The 18,217-nt window shown below is 35.0% G+C and overlaps 1 protein-coding gene and 1 long non-coding RNA gene across 2 annotated transcripts; both read left to right on the forward strand.

Moving 5' to 3' along the window:
* Nucleotides 1-5,933: 5,933 nt before the first annotated feature.
* Nucleotides 5,934-7,815, forward strand: LOC149397634 (uncharacterized). The gene is made up of 4 exons (XR_016297084.1): nt 5,934-6,096; nt 6,212-6,275; nt 6,573-7,046; nt 7,407-7,815. It is a non-coding gene; the product is annotated as an uncharacterized LOC149397634 (long non-coding RNA).
* Nucleotides 7,816-13,229: 5,414 nt separating this feature from the next.
* LOC149397635 (protein MICRORCHIDIA 7-like) lies at nt 13,230-17,606 on the forward strand. The gene is made up of 18 exons (XM_089614297.1): nt 13,230-13,311; nt 13,631-13,705; nt 13,820-13,854; nt 13,967-14,045; nt 14,159-14,251; nt 14,353-14,437; nt 14,556-14,631; nt 14,801-14,932; nt 15,033-15,131; nt 15,220-15,321; nt 15,636-15,794; nt 15,900-15,995; nt 16,105-16,156; nt 16,346-16,457; nt 16,573-16,743; nt 17,126-17,219; nt 17,301-17,423; nt 17,517-17,606. The coding sequence occupies exons 2-18, from the start codon at nt 13,636-13,638 to the stop codon at nt 17,604-17,606; spliced, it is 1,668 nt and encodes a 555-aa protein (XP_089470423.1). The 5' UTR covers nt 13,230-13,311; nt 13,631-13,635.
* Nucleotides 17,607-18,217: the final 611 nt, after the last annotated feature.

The raw sequence follows: 18,217 nt of genomic DNA on the forward strand, positions 1-18,217 counted from the left end.
TTTGGTTTTCTTGAAACCATTCAAGGAACAACGAATATGGTTAGTAGCAGCGGAGTCAAGAATCCACGTTGACACATTATCAACTACTAAGCATGCTTCGGTAACTAGTATAATACTATGCTCCTTTGCTTTGAGATTGGCAGGACAGTTCTTTTTATCGGCCTTGTAAGGTCCCTTTTCAGTTCTAGAGGCGGAGGCTTTGTGCTCAGTAGCATGTGCCTCTCCTTGATTCCTCTTTCTCTTAGTGAGACCTACAGCAGTGTGAAGTTCCTCCATAAGCTTGGTAACAGTGTACTCTAGCTTGTTAATGGAGTAGTTCATCTTGGAGGTATCAAGAGATGCGGGGAGAGTTTCTAAGATCACATCTATGACATTCTACCCATCAATCTCAGACCCTAGGATTTCCATTTTATTTAGAAAACTAATGATCAGTATCATAAAGTCTCCAACCGGAGTCCTAGCCTTCATGTGACAGTTCATAAACTGTCGAACTGCTTTTTGCCTTGTTTGACGCCTTTGCCCTCCAAATATCTCAAGGAGATTGTAGAGCATTTCGGCGGCAGTCTCGATGTCGCGATGTTTCTCTTTCAGCATATTGTTCATAGATGCCAAAATATAGCACCTCACAATCTCATCGGATCGAAGCCAGGCCGCTAAGGCGTCATTGTCCTCTTGAGTCGAATCATCATTCGTCAGAGGAGGACACGGGGTGGTGAGTACCCATTTGTGCTTGGTAAGGATTATGTCGAGGTTATGTTTCGAATCTACGTAGTCTTTGTTTTCGAGTTTGTTCGAGGAAAGGATGATTGAGAGAGATGGTTGAGAGACAAATTGCCTATATAAGTTGAAACAAGTTTATGATTAGTCTTTGGTTTAGGATTTAAGTTTTATTAAGACTTTTATAAAATCCAAAGGTGTTATAAACCAAACGATAATTTACTCCCTCAAGAGAAGGCCGCAAAAAATCTCCATTTATAAGTAAATGACACATCATTAATACTTAGCCAAGATGTCAATACATCTATTTTGACTAGCCACCTTGTAAATTGGTTTGATCACTCACATCCTTTCGCAGGGCCTCGAGGGAGGATTATTAGGGATTGAGTCTAAGTGTGCAACCAACCACTTAGTCCAAAAGGTCAACTTTGAAAAACAATCCCCCAAGGGGAGGCCTTGTCATCATCGTCTAACTCTCGGACGTAGCTCATTGAGCAATGATCAGAGCGAAGCGCCCTTGAGTACTCTCATTTAAGAGAGGGCCACGAGGGTGACTCTTAGTCCGGCGACACTTGCACTTTTCATTAGTGTTGGGGATCGTGGGTTACAAACAACAAGTATAACTCTCCCACTTAGTTTTTGGAGTTGGTTCATCGACTCTTATAAGTTCGGAAACGGATTTCCTAGTTAGAGAGCGATAGAGCGGACAACTAGAAGAGAATCCTAGATCGACTTGTTCAGAGTAGTATTAGTGCATAAAGGCACAAGGTACATACTCGATCTTTTCCTATTTTCTATTTCGGGAAAATGCGTGAGGGAAGTGTGAACTTCAACTCACTCGAACACTTGAAAGTTTGAGATTACACATCTTTTTATTTTTCGGCTTTGTCTACAAAGAGACCTCCCACTCAAATTTTCAAGAGCATATAGATTTTGAACATATGTGATATAGATATAGTTTTGAAAACATTTTGAAAACTTATTTGATTTGGATGACAAAATATTTTCAAGTTTGAAAGTGAAAACGGTTTTTCAAAATTCAAACTAGTTTTGTAAAAACTCAATTTCAATTAAACTTTCAAAAATCAAAACATTTTAATCTTACACATCATGTTTATAATCATATGAAAAACATTTTTGCTCAAGAAAAATTTCTCATTAGAGTTCTATAACTCATGGTAGTGGGGTTTGAAAATCCGGATTTCTAAAAAACTGGAGTTTCAGCACAGCCGCGCACGTCGGAGTAAAATCACCATATCTGGCGGCTCTAATGTCCTTATGACCTAAAACCAGTGGCATTGGACAGAGGACAGATAGAGCTTTAATTTGATTCAAGAATCAATAAATTTCGATTTCTGAGCAGAGAGTTATGCCACTTTTAATGCGGGTTTACTCCAGCTCGAAGAAAAAGAAATACTTAAAACTTGGTCCTTTTTAGGTGCGAAAAAGAATCGAGTGTAACGGAACGTTTTATGAAGGTTGTTAAAGCTTTCATTTGTGTTTTATTAGCAAGGTAATAACAAGGCATAAAAGAAATAACAACAAGCATAAAACGATTCAAGTAAATAAACGAAACTAGTAAGACAAGAAAACTAGTCACAAAATTTACTCGAAATTTCTCAAACCTTTAAAACATGTTTTTCAATATAAAAAATTAAAAACTTTTAGAACTGATTCTAATGTGTTTTAAAAACATCCCAAACTCATAGAAAATCAACATGATTTTTAATGTAAAGGCATGAGCAATAAATTAAAAAAAATCTAAGATAACAATTCTAACTTGTCACAAAAATAGTAAACTTTCGAAAACGATTTTCAAGCTCATATTTTTAAGAACATGTACATGCATATCTTTGACCATAGCTCTGATACCATTTGTTGGAATTGATCTAAGGTTTAAGAAAATAATTAACGCTTCGGTAAGCGGCGGAATTTTAAAAATTTTCTTTTACAAGTAAAAACAGTTTTTTACTAACCTAGACAAAGTGCAAGTACATGTAATTAAAAACTAATATGAGCTAAGAATTTTACTAACCTTTCTTGAAGCTTGATCTTTGAGAAGCTCTTAGAAAGTTGCAACGCTCGTCTCCCCTCGCAGCACGTCTCTCTTTCTTTCCTCGGCACCTCGAGCAACCACGAAAGTTTCTATCACTAAATCACTCGAAATAAAGGAATTAGTGAGTGGGCACTTTTAAACACTACGACTTAAGAACGAGTCTTGAAGTCGCAGAGCTAAACACTAGGTTAAATGAGGACCTAGGTGCCAAAACAAAAAATCGAAAATAAACTAGAGAGAGAGAGAGAGAGAGAGGAGTCGGCCACAAGTTCTAGAGAGAGAGTCTCTCAAATCTCTTAAACTTGGATGAATGAATTGTGAAGAAAAGGGGCTCCTATTTATAGGAGAGGTCTCACCTTCTATAAGGTAGTTTTCTCTTCTATAGAATATCACATATTCATGAGCCAATTACCTCGTTTCCCACTTGAGATGCTCGGCCAAGGATGCCTTCTAGAAGGCTTGGATTTGTTTCCATTTTTGTTCCTTGCCTTGCCTTGTCTCTCTCTTGGCCGATTACCCTAAAGCATCCTCATGCAAATTTGTTTCCTCTTTTTCTTTTGGCAAGTATCTGGATACATTTATGCACAAAATATTCTCTCTTTCCTCTTGGGTGGTGGGCGCCTATTCTAATACTAGAAAGGCCTTCTAGAAGCTTTTCCACTTGTTCATGACAACATGAAAAAGGCCCATTAAGAATTTTCAATAAATTCTTATGAAATGAAATTAATTCACAAGGCCCAATTAATCTTATTATGGCCGAGTGTTACTTGTCATCAAATGACCATGTCAAAAAATTTATTGACATTCATTTCATCCTATGTCTCAAAAGACAAAAATACCATTTTGACAATTTTCGTTCTTGTTTTGACTTAGCTTCCAGTTTAACTATTCCTATCGATGTGATTCGTGACAGTGACCTCATGGACCCAAATGAACAAAGCTTGAGCTAAACACTTGGACTCAAAAGTTCACAAACCTTTTCCAAGTTTAGCTTAATGCCAACTGACTCCACTAAAGAGTTGACACTGAAAATCTCTCGGTTCAAATGAATTTATTTTCTACTCAAGAATTCACCTAATTATCATGAGCGGATCCACTGAATATTATCTATGCTACCCTTCATGAATGTCATCAGCTAGTCGGGATTTACTAAATTACCATTTTACCCTTCTAGCTGTTATTTCCTCAACTCCTTTGTCGCTTGTGAATAAGTTAGAAACAATGTATTGACGAGGAGCTAACAAGTCACATTGTTTCATCCAAAAGAGTCAGGACTCAATTTGGACACTGGCCAGTTCATTTATTCACACTCCAAGGAACAAAGCATGAGGTGACATACATTGCATTTCAGCAATCTTGTACATGAATTCCATATCTATGAGAACTTCACAAAGTTACTCATGACATACTCACAACTTAGTACTTCACCAATAGGCCCTGTTCGGAATCACATAGTGAGCCCGAACTCTGACTTTCTCAAATGAGAATACTAAGCTGTGAAATGGCATGTCTCATTTCAGGATTAAGGTAAGCATGATGCAATTCATACGTAGTGACTTCGAGACATAAGAGGTTAAATGGTTTGTTCTTATCTTGTCTCTAGAAGTGCACTGGTCAATTCAGTACCTTCGGAAGATACCTAGAAGAACTATAGAGTCTCCAACTCTCAATGCCTCATAACCAGACATCATAGATTCTTCTAACAATCGTACTGAGGTCAATAGTCCTTTGACCCTAAGATTGCGAATATATCGTTTTAAGCAAACTACGAAGAGTTTGTTCATACAAATCTACATTTGTCTCTTCGTAAGTTGTTTAGTTTGTTTATGGACTAAAAGACTAAGGTTTTATCATAAAGCTTCAGACAAGGAAGATTGAATGAACGTTTCAACTTTTTATTAATGAATAAGCAATTAGAAGCAAGAGTCTTCATGAGACTATATTACATCAAATGTACACAAATAGACACTACTACTCTTCTTGTGGGCACCATTGACAACATTTAGCTCAAGCTTTGTTCATTTGGATCCACGAGGTCACTGTCATAAATCACATCGAGTAGGAATAGTTAAACTAGAAGCTAAGTCAAAACAAGAACGAGACAAGTTTTACGAAAATTGTCAAAAGGGTATTTTTGTCTTTTTGGACATAGGATGAAATGAATGTCAATAAATTTTTTGACAAGGTCATTTGATGACTTAAGACCACTCGGCCAAAATTGATTTAATTGGGCCTTGTGGATTAATTTCATTTCATACGAATTTTATTGAAAATTCTTAATGGGTCTTTCTCATGTTGTCATGAACAAATGAAGAAGCTTCTAGAAGCTCTTTCTAGAGAGTATTTGGCCGCCCAACACAAAGAAAGAAAGGGAGATTATTTTGTGCATAAATGTATGAAGATACTTGCCAAAAGAAAAAGAGGAAACAAATCTCCTCTAAGGGGACTAAGGGAATTCGGCCAAGTAGAGTCAAGGCAAGGCAAGAGAACAAAAGAGGAAACAAATCCAAGCATTCTAGAAGGCTCCCTTGGCCGTGTGACTGATGAAGGAATAAGGCAATATTTGCTCATGAATATGTGATACTCTATAGAAGAGGAAACTACCTTATTGAAGGTAAAACCTCTCCTATAAATAGGGGCCTCATTCTTCACATTTCATTCATTCCACATAAATTAGAGATTGAGAGCTTCTCTCTCTAGACCTTGTGGCCAATCCTCTCTCCCGCACTACCAGAAATATGGGATACAACTACAGTTTTTTTTTTAACTTCAGTTTAGTCTTTTAATGGAGTCTTTGAATACAGACTACGGTCACCTTTTTTTTGGTCTATATTAGACTCTAGTCGAATATAAAACTGTAGATAATGGTCTACTTTTCTCTACAGCTTATATAAAAAAGTAGTGGTTTTACTAAAAAAATTAAAAATGATCAAAATTTCACCATTTTAAAATGGAGGGAAATTTCCCACAAAATTTTGGCACATTTACACTACAGTCAAAGGTAAAGATGGAGTTGTAATACTTAAAATATAAAAAAATTAACAAAATTTTACTATTTAAGTGTGGAGGGAAATTTCCCACTAATAATTTTGTTTAAGACAATGTATGAAATCTTCAAATTTGACTAAGTATAGAAACAACACTATATTCACTTAGACAAATTGAATATTTTCTTTATTTTCTTTACTTCACCGTAAAAACATCAAAAAGAAAAAAAAGAAAAAGAAAGAGAGCTAGAGGGAGCGAGCCAGAGAGATTCCGAGAGTGAGAGCTAGAGAGAGCGAGCGAGTAAGTGAGGGTTGAGCGTCGCCGGACTTGTGTTGGTGAGATCTTGTCCTTCCTCTGTTCTTCGTCTTTCTTTTTCCTTCGTTCATCTTCGTTTCTTTAGTTGAATCGCGTCTAATCTTAGTCTATGGCTCCGTTTCATTTCTTTACAAGGTCTTGAGCGCGGATTTCTGGTTAAGGAGAGACAAAGAGTCCGTGGTTCGTTCATTAATAAGAGGTAGGAGTTTCTATTTGAAAATTTCTTCTTTCTTTTAGTTCGATTTAGGTTTAGAAATTAGGGGTTTTGGATTTCTCTTGCTTGCTCTGTGATTTTTTGTGGTATATGGGTTAGATTGGGCTCGGTTTGTTGTTGTTCTTGATCTGAAATTCTTTGACTTAGGGTTCCTGAATTCTCTCTAGCTTGAAAACTCTCTTGTTTTCTTTAGAGCTAGGTTAAAAATCAAAGAACTCGGTGGAATAGAGGTAAGATATTAATTTTGGGTCACTTGTTAACTGTGTGGGTTTGGGTTTGCAGAAGTGGAGCAAGGGAAAGCAAAAGGAAAAGGTGAACAACACGGTTCTCTTTGACCAAGCGACCTATGACAAGCTTCTCGTCGAGGTTCCCAAGTTCAAGCTCGTCACTCCCTCGATTCATTCTGACAGACTAAGGGTATGTTTTTTCACTTGTTACACGTCATACAAATCCTGAAACTATCCGAGCTCTGTATGCTTCGTGGAGTGGGCGAAGGCCAACGGCGTGTTCGTGTTGCGTCTGCTACGGCCTTCCAGCTCATCGTGCAGAGGCTTCGCGGAGAAGTTCGTGCGGCGATACCGGGAATTTTGGTGAGAAGAGGGTTGGGGATGGGCAGGTCGTGTCAGGCTGCCGGAGGGGTTCGCTGTCACGGCGAGGAGTCGGCAGGGGCTGTGGCGGCAGTGAATTGTCCGGCGAGGGGTTTTGTGGCTTGCAGACATTCGAAGCAGAGGGCCTTTGAACTTTGGGGACGATAAAGTCGTGTTATTTTTGTCAATTACCATCTCATTCCATTCTTATTTTTAATTGATTAAAAATAATTACCAAACACCAGACTAGCTTTTCATTCTCATTCTATTACCATTCTCATTCACATTCTCATTCATATTCCACTTTTCTTTTTCAACCAAACATACCCTAAGATCTTGAATTGCATTCTGATGGAATTATGATCTGTTTTTTTTTAATTATGAATTTGGGGCAGTTTGACATTGGCCCCCAAGTGTAATTGGAGAAAGGAAATTCTTGTTTTGCAGAATTTTTGAGCAACAAATTTGAATTTTCCTTTAAATACTGCTTCTAGTCTTACATTGTGTTGATTATAATTTTTTCTTTCAGATTAGTGGATCACTGGCACGCAGAGCTATCAAGGATCTGATGGCAAAGGGTTTGATTAGAATGGTCGCAGCTCATGCGAGTCAGCAGATCTACACCAGGGCCACCAACACCTAAATGTAATAAAGGTCTTAAAAAAAACAAATGGAGGGTAAATTAGTTTTCATGTTTTGATTTCTGATCTGCCGAAAGGAGATGCTTATGTTCGACCTTTAGCCTTAACTAGTCAGACTGTTTAGTGCATCAATACACTGTGTAAATAGATAGATGGATATAGATATGCATGCAAGCTCAGCTAAACTGCCATTTTCCTTGAGCTAGTGCTATATTGCTTTTTTAATAACATGATGAATTCTCATTTGTTTCTGTCATTCTTTCTTTTTGTCCCTTAGTTTTGAATGAGTTTGTGATAAACCCCTTCTGAGGTTTCATTTCCATCAAGTTTTGACAAGGCTTTTGAATGAGTCTCTGAAGGTAATAAGTTAAATTGGGTTTAGTCTGTCTGTGGATATTCAAAACAGAGTTGGAAACTTATCGTGTAATGATCTTATATTCTATTTTTCTTTTCGTCTTCTTTACACAAATTGAGCAAAACTGCAAAAGCCTCAACCTTAGTTTTGAATGAGTTTGTGATAAACCCCTTCAGAGAGCAAAGTGTATTGAAGAAATTTCTTTGTTGTTTCTCTTGAATTATTATTTATTTGTCTCCGTCGGTGATACAGAGTGATCTTGAGCATCCACGGAAGAATAGCAATACTGTCATTTTGATGCAAAACTGTGTACTTGACACCGAATCTCATATCTGGACTATGGTGGTAAGTTTGATTAGTTTATGCGTTCTTTCTCTTGACTTATCGTCTATGTGTCTCCGTCGGTGTTACAGATTGATCTAGAGCATCCATGAAAGAATAACATTACTGTCATTTTGATGCAAAACTATGTACTTGACACTGAATCCCATATCTGGACTATGGTGGTAACTTTGATTAGTTTCTGCACTATTGACTGATTTATATATTTCTGTTATTGACTATGTATTTACTCAATCTTGACAAAACTGTATAGCCTTTTTATTAGCAATTTTTAGTTTTGAATGCTAATGGACTAATACCAAGTTTTGAATACTTTTTATGTATATATATATATATATATATATATATATATATATATATTCCAATTAGCATGTTCTGTTTATTTCTTTATCTAATTAGAACTTAATTTTGATTATTAAATTGATTGGTTTTAGCAATCTGTTGTGATATATAACTCAATGAAACTAGCAAACAATAGGAGGATTAGAACTTAGTAATACAAATCAGGAAAGCAACTTCTAAGGTAGGATCAAAGACCACCACACGTGGAGTAAGTTTTGAAATTTTATTTTTCTTTAATATGTTACTCAGTTGCTGTGTTGTTTATGGAAAAGTCGTTAACGTTGATGTGTACACTCAACTGCGACCAACAAGGTCACTCAGCGAACCAGGTCGCTGCTCCCCCAAAAATCTCGTCATCTGTCTCTCCTGCGACAATCTCCCTCACTCCTCACCCAATCTCATCTCTCATCTCCAAAGTTGCAGAGATTGAAGCAGTTTAAACCTACTCTGGTTAGTCTTATTACCTTTCTCTCTTGACTATCTGCTTGTTGTTGAGATCTTTAAGTGTTGATTTTGAAGAGTTAGGGTTTGGTGATTGAGATTCTTTGTTTTGTTGGTGTGGATTTTGGGTTATTTTTTTTTACTTTGATTTGGTAAGCCAATCGTTGAAAGAGATAGAACAAGACAAAATCAATGAAGCTCTTTGTTATCATTAGGAGTTTAATTTGCTGCAGTGTTGAAAGTTATGTGGAGGAAGAGAATGGAAATGATGTGGCTGTAACAGTTCGGCTATACGGGCCTAACACCGATTATGTTATCAATCCGGAACGTAATTGCGGGTAATATGCATAAGCTTTGGTAGTTTTATCTTAATCGTTACCTAAGTAAAGCTAGGATCGGAGAGTGTTTAATGCGAAGATGAAATTTGTTTTTTTTTTTAAAATGAAACATGCTAGTTTTGTTTAGCTCTATAGGTTTCAGATTCTTTCATTTCATTGGCTTTAAACCTTGCGTGATTTGTGTTTCAATTACTCCATGTATTGAGAGCTAGTACTGTCCAGTAACATGATTCCATCTTGGTAAATTGGGAGCTCTCGAACAAAATGAATGATCGATGTTACTGATTTCAGTTGTCCGAACTCAGACTCTCGTGAAAGGTGCTATCGTCTAAGTCGACGCTGCTCCGTTCAAGCAATGGTACCTCCAACACTACGGTGTCGATATCGGGAGGAAGAAGAAGACTGTCGCTGCCAAGAAGGACACCCCTGAGGTAACGATTCGATTCCCTCGTGTTCACTTTTCTTATGAAGGGATATCGAATTTTGAATTTCTCGATGAGCTATATGATTTGATTCAAAAATATATTATTATTGAAAATTGAGGTTAAGTTCTAATGTCATAACTAAATGTAAAATCTTTATAGAGTTTGGTGTAGATTAATTCAAACACATCAGATTGCAAGAGGAGCAATGCAATTTAATAATTTAGAAAGGAAAATTTGTTTATGATTGTCATAAACAGATATTAAAGTTCTAGTGTCATTACATTAAAGCTCCATATGAATCTATTTATTTTCATGACTGTCTCTCTTATCTCGTTTTTATGCGAGTTTTGATCTGATGGTGGTATTGTGTTTGTTTCTTTGGATTATTAATTAAAAGTATAATATAGATTAGTTAGCTAAGTTTATTTGTAGGTGAAAAAGTGCAGGGAAAAGAACGATAACTGTAATATGGTTGCATTATATCCATTTATTGCAGAGAAGGCCTGAAGAAGTGGAGCAGATTTGGTCCTTTGACGCATGCAGTGAGGAAGTCTATTATCTTCTGCACAACGATGATTTTACTTTGTTGATCTGGCTGTAAGGGTTGATTAGATACTACTCTCTTTTAATTAGTTTAGTATTGGTTAACTGTTAGTAAGTTTCTTATATTTGCTTTGTTTACATCAACTCAAGTATTGATGGTTGAAACTTTACTTGTAGCTCACATTCATGAAAAGCTATATTGTTCTTTTTTTCCCTGAAAAGCTACCATGTCTATTGCCTCAATCCTAGTTGTTAGAATATTATATGTATAGAACTCATTAGGTACAATTGATTTAATGAAATATGAGATTTTTTGGATATTATTATTGTGTTTAATCTAAATGTATTTTATTTTATATTTATTTAAATATATATTTTTATTTAAAAAATAGCTCTACATAAATAAGATGTAGTCTATATTGTTAAAATAGAATTTCATGGATATAAACTACACCTAAAAGATGTAGTCTTCAACAAAAAAAGACTGAAGTCATAGACAAAGAGATAAGACTCCAGTGCAATAGATGCCACAAAAACGCCGTAGTCTGTCCAACTCAATTAATTATAACTACTCTTTAAAGCTGTAGTGTTTATTGACTCAAAATTTGAACAACTACATTATAAAAATGTAGTCTTCAACAGAAAACACTGTGGTCATAGGCAAAAAGATAAGACTCCAGTGCAATAGATGCCACAAAAACGCCGTAATTTGTCTAATTGACTCAATTAAGACTACTTTTTAAAACTGTAGTTTTTTTTATCTTATGTAATTGAGTTCTATATAACTACAGCATAACGTTGTAGTATTTATAGATGCCACTAGTAAGACTACATCTAAACAATGTAGTTATATATTTTAACTACAGTCTTATAAAACAGATACACTACGGCCAAACACTGGAGTCATAATCAAAGAGATAAGACTCCAGTGCAATAGATGACAGTCAGTGAACTGTAGTGGATTTAAAATGACTACAGCGTTCGGCAGTAGTTAGAGGCCAAATTTCTGGTAGTGTCTCTCTCTAGTTATTTTCAGTTTTTGTTTTGGCACCTAGGTCCACATTTGACCTAGTGTTTTAGCTCTTCGACTCTAAGACTTGTTCTTGAGTCGTCGTGTTTAAAAGTGCCCACTCACTAATTCCTTTTCTCTCGTGTGATTCTTGTGATAGAAACTATCGTGGTTGCTCGTGTTGTCGAGGAAAGAAGAGAGACGTGCTGCGAGGGGAGACGAACGTTGCAACCTTCCAAAAGCTTCTCAACGTTCAAGCTTCTAAAAAGGTTAGTAAATTTATAATGCTCATAATAGTTTTTATTTACGTGTACTTGGTCTTTGTCTAGGTTAGTAAAATCGTTTTACTTGTCAAAAGAAATTTTTTAATTTTCGCCGCTTACCTGAAGCGTTAAACTTTTTCTTAAACCCTAGATCAATTCCAACATCAGCAACAGCCGAGTATGCTCCGGCGAACCTATCCGGATTCCTCGGAGAAGATTAAAAATCACGCCTCGTCATCCTGAAAATATAGCCGCAAGCTGTGCAATGTTTCTACACTTTACACTTTGATTTTCAGCAAAAATTAGTGTTTCTCTATTGAAAATACAAGATATGCAGAGCAAAGAGGTGAAGAAGAGTTGGCGACAGACATCGGGTCAAGATGATGTGATTTGACGAGGAAGATGAAGATGAATAAACTCGCGTTTAAACTGATACATATATATATAGATATAGAGAGAGAAATTGGAAAGGAAAAATAGAGAAATCTGAAAACGTTTGGGTATTTCGTTTGGCATAACTCTGTTTTAAAAAAAAAGTGTTTTTAGATTTATTTTTTGAAAAAAAACTGTTTTTTTTCAAACTGACAGGTGTTTGGTAAATTGTTTATAAAACAGTTGTTGCTGATAACAAAAGTTGATTTAGCGTTTGGTAAAATAAATATATTATATTAAAAAGACTAAAATAAACATATTCTTAAAAACAGTTTTTTCAAAAGCTAGGAATCCTAGCTTTTCCAACTCCTGTACAAAATCTAAAATCGCTTTTGATATATTTTTTTAAAAAAGTTTTTCCAAACACCAGATAAACAGTTTAGTTTATTATAAAATGAAAAACAAAACTTTTTAATCTCAATCAAACGCAGTCAAAATGGGTTATTTGTTTAAATGAATGAATACTTGAGTTAAAATTTTAAAAGAGGTGGGCTCCACCCTAAAAAAAAATTAAAAAATAACTCTGGTAGAAAAGTTACCCTTAACAAAAAATATATATATATATATATATATATATATATATATATATATATAATTAAAATTAAAAAAACAAAAAGGCGTATTGTCAAATTAAAATTAAAAGAACTTATTGTAGTTTTCGAGAGAGTATTCTGAAAGAGAAATTAGAAAACCTGAATTGGGAAATCGGAAGGGATACCCAAGAGGCGGTTAAATACCACCAATTGGAAAATAAAAGGGAACAAACAAAGCCCTAGATCATAATATCAGTCTATTTTCGCCCCATAACTTCTCATCTTTCTTCACTCATCATAAATACTAATATTAATAGAACTAATAAGCCATTATAATAACTATACAGAACTCGCGCCACTTCTTCTTCCTCGAATTCGTCCTCTAAGCTTCGCACAGAATTTACGTCCCAAGCCGAAGAATTTTCAAAACCCTATCTAGCGCACTGTTCTTTCAATGGACTATTCATCAACCGTGTCGGTCAAGCATGAAACCCTAGAACCGACGGACCAAGCCAGGATTCTTTTTCCGAGTCCGATCCAGATGATCCGAACCGACGGTGACGAAGGAGAATCGGCTCCGAAGAAGGCGAGATTGAGCGCCCAGGGTAGTTTAGGGTTTTCGCAATCTCCGGAGGTGGAGATCGAGTGCCCGGAGCCTCTCGCGATGTACGTTCCAACGCAGGCGAGGAGGACTGGTTGCCGCCAGTTTTGGAAGGCTGGGGATTTCGAAGCCAATCCTGGTGACGTCATCAATGTCGGTTTTTCTTCTGGTGCGTAAAAATAATATATTTTCTATTTATTTATTTAGCACAATACAGTTTAATTGCTTCTCAAGAGCTTCTTAACTGCTTTCTTGATATTAATTGTATATATTTTTATTTCTCGTCTCAAGATGTTCTTAAATAGCTTCGATCAAATATATCTTGATGTTTGTAAGCATTATCATAATTTCTAGTTAATTAATTAATTAGCCCGTTGATGAACCTCTAATCAGATAATATTATTATTTAAGTAGGGGAAACAATACAGTTATTTCATGTTAATTACATAGATGTATGTTTCTTGATATGATTTGATTATATATTGCAGTTGGGATGGACCATGTTAGAGTTCATCCTAAGTTTCTACATTCCAATGCAACCAGTCATAAGTGGGCTCTTGGAGGTAAGAAAATCAATATGTTAATATAAAATAATAACTAGTCATTCATCTTCTTGTATGATGATAACTAAAATTCAGATTAATTATTACTTAAGTCCTCGGTTTTTCTGTTTGCAGCCTTTGCTGAGCTTTTAGACAACTCCGTCGATGAGGTATTTTGTAATTCTATGACCTCTCTTCCTTCCCAGTATGTATATAGATATATATGCCCAATTTGGTGATATTGATTATTAATGAATATATTATGCACGTACCTATGATCAGATATGCAACGGAGCTACATATGTTAACGTAGACATGCTAAAGAATGAAAAAAATGGCTCCAATATGTTGCTTGTCGAAGGTATATATATACATATATATATATATATATATATATATATATATTATGGAGTATATACATGTACATGGGAGTGAGTATTATCAAAAACCTTTTGAGTTAATGATATTGTACAGATGATGGAGGAGGAATGACACCTGAAAAAATGAGGAATTGCATGTCACTTGGATATTCCTCCAAAAGCAAACAAGCAAACACTATTGGTCAATGTACGTAAAATTTATTCAGCTTCATTAAACTCAACTATCCCTCTTGTTGTTTAAGCAGAATAATGAAATCAATAAATTAAACAATAAAAATTTGATATCAGATGGAAATGGATTCAAGACGAGCACTATGCGTCTAGGAGCAGATGCCATTGTATTTTCGCGATGCCAAGGGAATAGCAACACCAGGTTGATTATTATTATTATTATTACTACTACTTACCTTCTTTTTTAGTTTCAGTTTTTCAAATATACCATCTTCACTCTTTAATTAATGAGTGGGTAATTGTGTGATAATAAAAATTAGGGCAACTCAGACGATTGGAATGTTATCTTATACGTTCCTGAGGAGCACCGGGAAGGAAGACATTGTCGTTCCTATGGTATGTACTTAACAACAACGAACGCATATGTGTTTTGAGCAAAAAATAAAAACACATGTGTGTTCTTATATATTTTTAATTTCTTTTCTTTTTGGAAAATGTGTTAAAACGTGAAAATAAATATAGCCAAATAGGTGATCTATATGATTTTATTTATTCATCCATATAGGTCGACTATGAGAAAATCGAACAAGGGTGGAAGATGATTGCTTCTCCTAATTACGTGGACAATTGGAGCAGAAATTTAGGGACCATCGTTGAGTGGTCTCCTTATTTCAATGAAGAACATCTTCTTCAGCAGGTTTTTTTTTCATATTTTATTCTATTATTTTGTATTTTCTAATAAAAGTAACTCTCTCATTCTCTCTCTGATTTTTAAAATGATGATCATATATTTGCAGTTTAATTTTGTGAAAGACCATGGTACGCGCGTAATTATTTACAATCTCTGGGAAGACGATCAAGGACTACTCGAACTTGATTTCGATGCTGATCCCTTTGTGAGCACTTTTTTCTTAATAATTAAATAATCGTTTTAATGATGATGATTGATGAATTGAATACACTGATTCTTAAATGACGTAATAGGACATTCAAATCAGAGGAGTCAACCGAGACGAGACGAAGATTCAAATGGCAAATCAATATCCCAACTCTAGGCACTACTTAACTTACCGCCATTCCTTCAGGGTACGTAAATTTTGAATAGTAGATTAAATTTAATCATTTATGATATTTTTTAAGGGAGAGTTAGTCATATTAGTTATTTAAACTCTTTACGTTAATTTTTTTTTTATCAAACTATCTAAAAATTAAGAAAATAGTTCAAATAAAAAAAAACATATGTCATATTACGGAGACGTAGACATTAATTGGGCTATTTCTTTTATATTTAAATAATTAGCCTATAATTTAATAGAGGATTGTCATATGATTAGTTACAACTTATAACAATTTCTCTTCTTTTATTAAATATATTTATTTTATTCTATTTTTTGTCGCAGAGCTATGCGTCGATTCTCTATCTCAGGCTTCCGCCGACGTTCAGGATGATTCTCCGGGGAAAAGAGATTGAGCATCACAGCGTTGAAGACGACATGATGTTGACCAAGAAAATGACGTACAGGCCTATGCTAGACGGCATCGTGACTAAGGACTCAAGTGTAAACAATAATATGATCCTCGAGATTTTTTTATTTATCAGATTTCATACATGTAAAAAAAAAAAAACAATAATTACTAACCTTAAATATGTTACATTCAAACAGATTTACGCCGACGTGACTGTTGGATTTGTGAAGGACGCGCATTATCACATCGACGTTCAAGGGTTCAACGTCTATCACAAGAATCGTCTAATCAAGGTTAATTTAGTTTTAATTAAATGCCACGAAACAAAATTATGATATTATTTACTGTTTCCTCTGAGCTTTTTTTTTTTTTATTTTTTTTTTTAATTTTTTTATGTGTCAGCCTTTCTGGAGAGTTTGGAACGCCGCTGGAAGTAGCGGACGTGGAGTCATAGGTACTTTATTCTGCTCGTGTTTTTTTCCCCTTTTGGGTTAGAGTTTTTGGTGACCTGAATGAGCGGGGTTGTGCTAAAGGGGTTTCGTCACTTTTTCCGTCTTGGATTTTTCACGTTTATTTGCTCCACCATTTTTTTTTATCATCGACAAGCTAACATTTTTTTCATCTTTGATGCCTTGTAATCAAGGTGTATTGGAGGCTAATTTTGTAGAGCCGGCTCATGATAAACAAGGGTTCGAGCGTACAACGGTGCTCTCTAGACTCGAGCAACGATTGGTGTCAATGCAAAAGAGCTATTGGTTTGCATCTCCAATCCCTTTTTCTTTCCTCTTTTTTTTTTTTTTTTTTTTTTTTTTTTTTTTTGCATTATCTCGCCACTCCAATAATTAAATTCTTGTCTCAATTTTTTATTAGGTCTTCCAATTGCCAGAAAGTTGGTTATGCTGGTAATGTTTCCAAAAGAACTTCTTCAAAGAAAAAGCCGATGGAACAACCGGTGCCTCAAAAAACTGATGGAAGTAGCTCCGGCGAAGGGTCGAGATCAACAACTACTCAGTCCCAAAGAGATGTCATTTCGGAGCAAAGGTGACATTACGATACACACAATAAATGGTCGTTGAATGTTATTGTTTAAGTGGGCATTTTGGTCCTTATTCAAACATTTTTACGATAAAAATATACACGTAAATAATTTGAAATATATTAATTTATATAACTAAAAAAGGGAGACCTAGACACGTAATCATTTTAGGTTTTCTACGTTAAACTTCTAGTCTAAGGATCTGATAATTAAGATAACAGTTTAAATAAAGAGAAGCACATGTGTCATTGTGTCATATTATGTAAATATAGATATGAGTTAGACTATATCTTTAATATTCAAATAATCGTGCTATAATTTAAAAGGTAGTCATTATTTGATACGGTTTATTCCTTAATAACTTACATATCTGAATTTGTCATGCAGACCGATGGGAAACGAAGATGTGCAGCGAATTGTGGTTAATTTGGTGAATGACATAAAATGTGAAAAAGAGCGAGGCCAGAGTCTTGAAGCCGATGTAAGTGTGTTACGCGCATTTAAGATCAATATTGCGTGTCACGATCAATAAAGAGTGTTCCAACATAACAATTCATGTCAGCTTCAGATCGTCGAGCAAAAGCTACAAGAACTGGACAAAGAGCAATTGATACTGATAGATATGCTCGATGAAGAAAGGAAACGAAGAGACGAAGAAGAGGGGAAACTCGTGACCAAACTCAATGTATGAAAATAATATTTCCATTAATTGAATTACATATATATACATAATCATATGTCTCGTCGGAATGATTTTTTATTTTTTATTTTGTTACAGGAGGCTTATAAAACCATTGACGATCTGCGCGAGAGGGTTCGACAGCTTGAGGCTGTGACTGGTCTTATTAGCTGCAAAGAAGAACAATAAAGTCACCCACAAAAAGAAACACACATATTAATTAAGTTAGAAGTGAAAGATATTTAAATTTTTATGTATATGAAACTAGAATTATATAACTCCAGTTGAAAGATAGAAAGGTAAATATTTAATCTATTCGCTAGTTTACAATTCACTAATTATGATGTTGCACAATTCATGCAAAGAAACAGATTAACATAGAAGAATGGAATAAGAACTAATCAATATTAATGTAATCTTAGAGACAAGGCATAAACCTGGCTAGGTCTAAAATATATTATTAATTTGCTCCGACCTTATAGTGATATATACTGCGGTTGATAACGGACCAGACCAGTTTCCTTCTTTTTATTGAGAAATTAATCAATCGGCCACTTGTAAATAATTCAATTAAAAATAGCTATGCTATGATTTTATTTGTTTTAAGTATATAGCGAAAGACGTGCTTGGTCACTTTTTGTTTTTTATTTGTACTGTTTTATGCTTATGCTACTAATTGATTTTTTTAGGAATTAAAAAAAGGATATTGTAGCGAAATAGCCAAAATGAAACTATAAAATTTGTTTTTAGACTATGTTTCACCACTTTTAGAGAAATAGCCAACACGATTATGTGGCAAT

Source organism: Urtica dioica, chromosome 5, assembly GCF_054948205.1.
Source record: "Urtica dioica subsp. dioica isolate 48M chromosome 5, U.dioica_male_clone48M_v1_H2, whole genome shotgun sequence".
Taxonomy (NCBI): domain Eukaryota; kingdom Viridiplantae; phylum Streptophyta; class Magnoliopsida; order Rosales; family Urticaceae; genus Urtica; species Urtica dioica.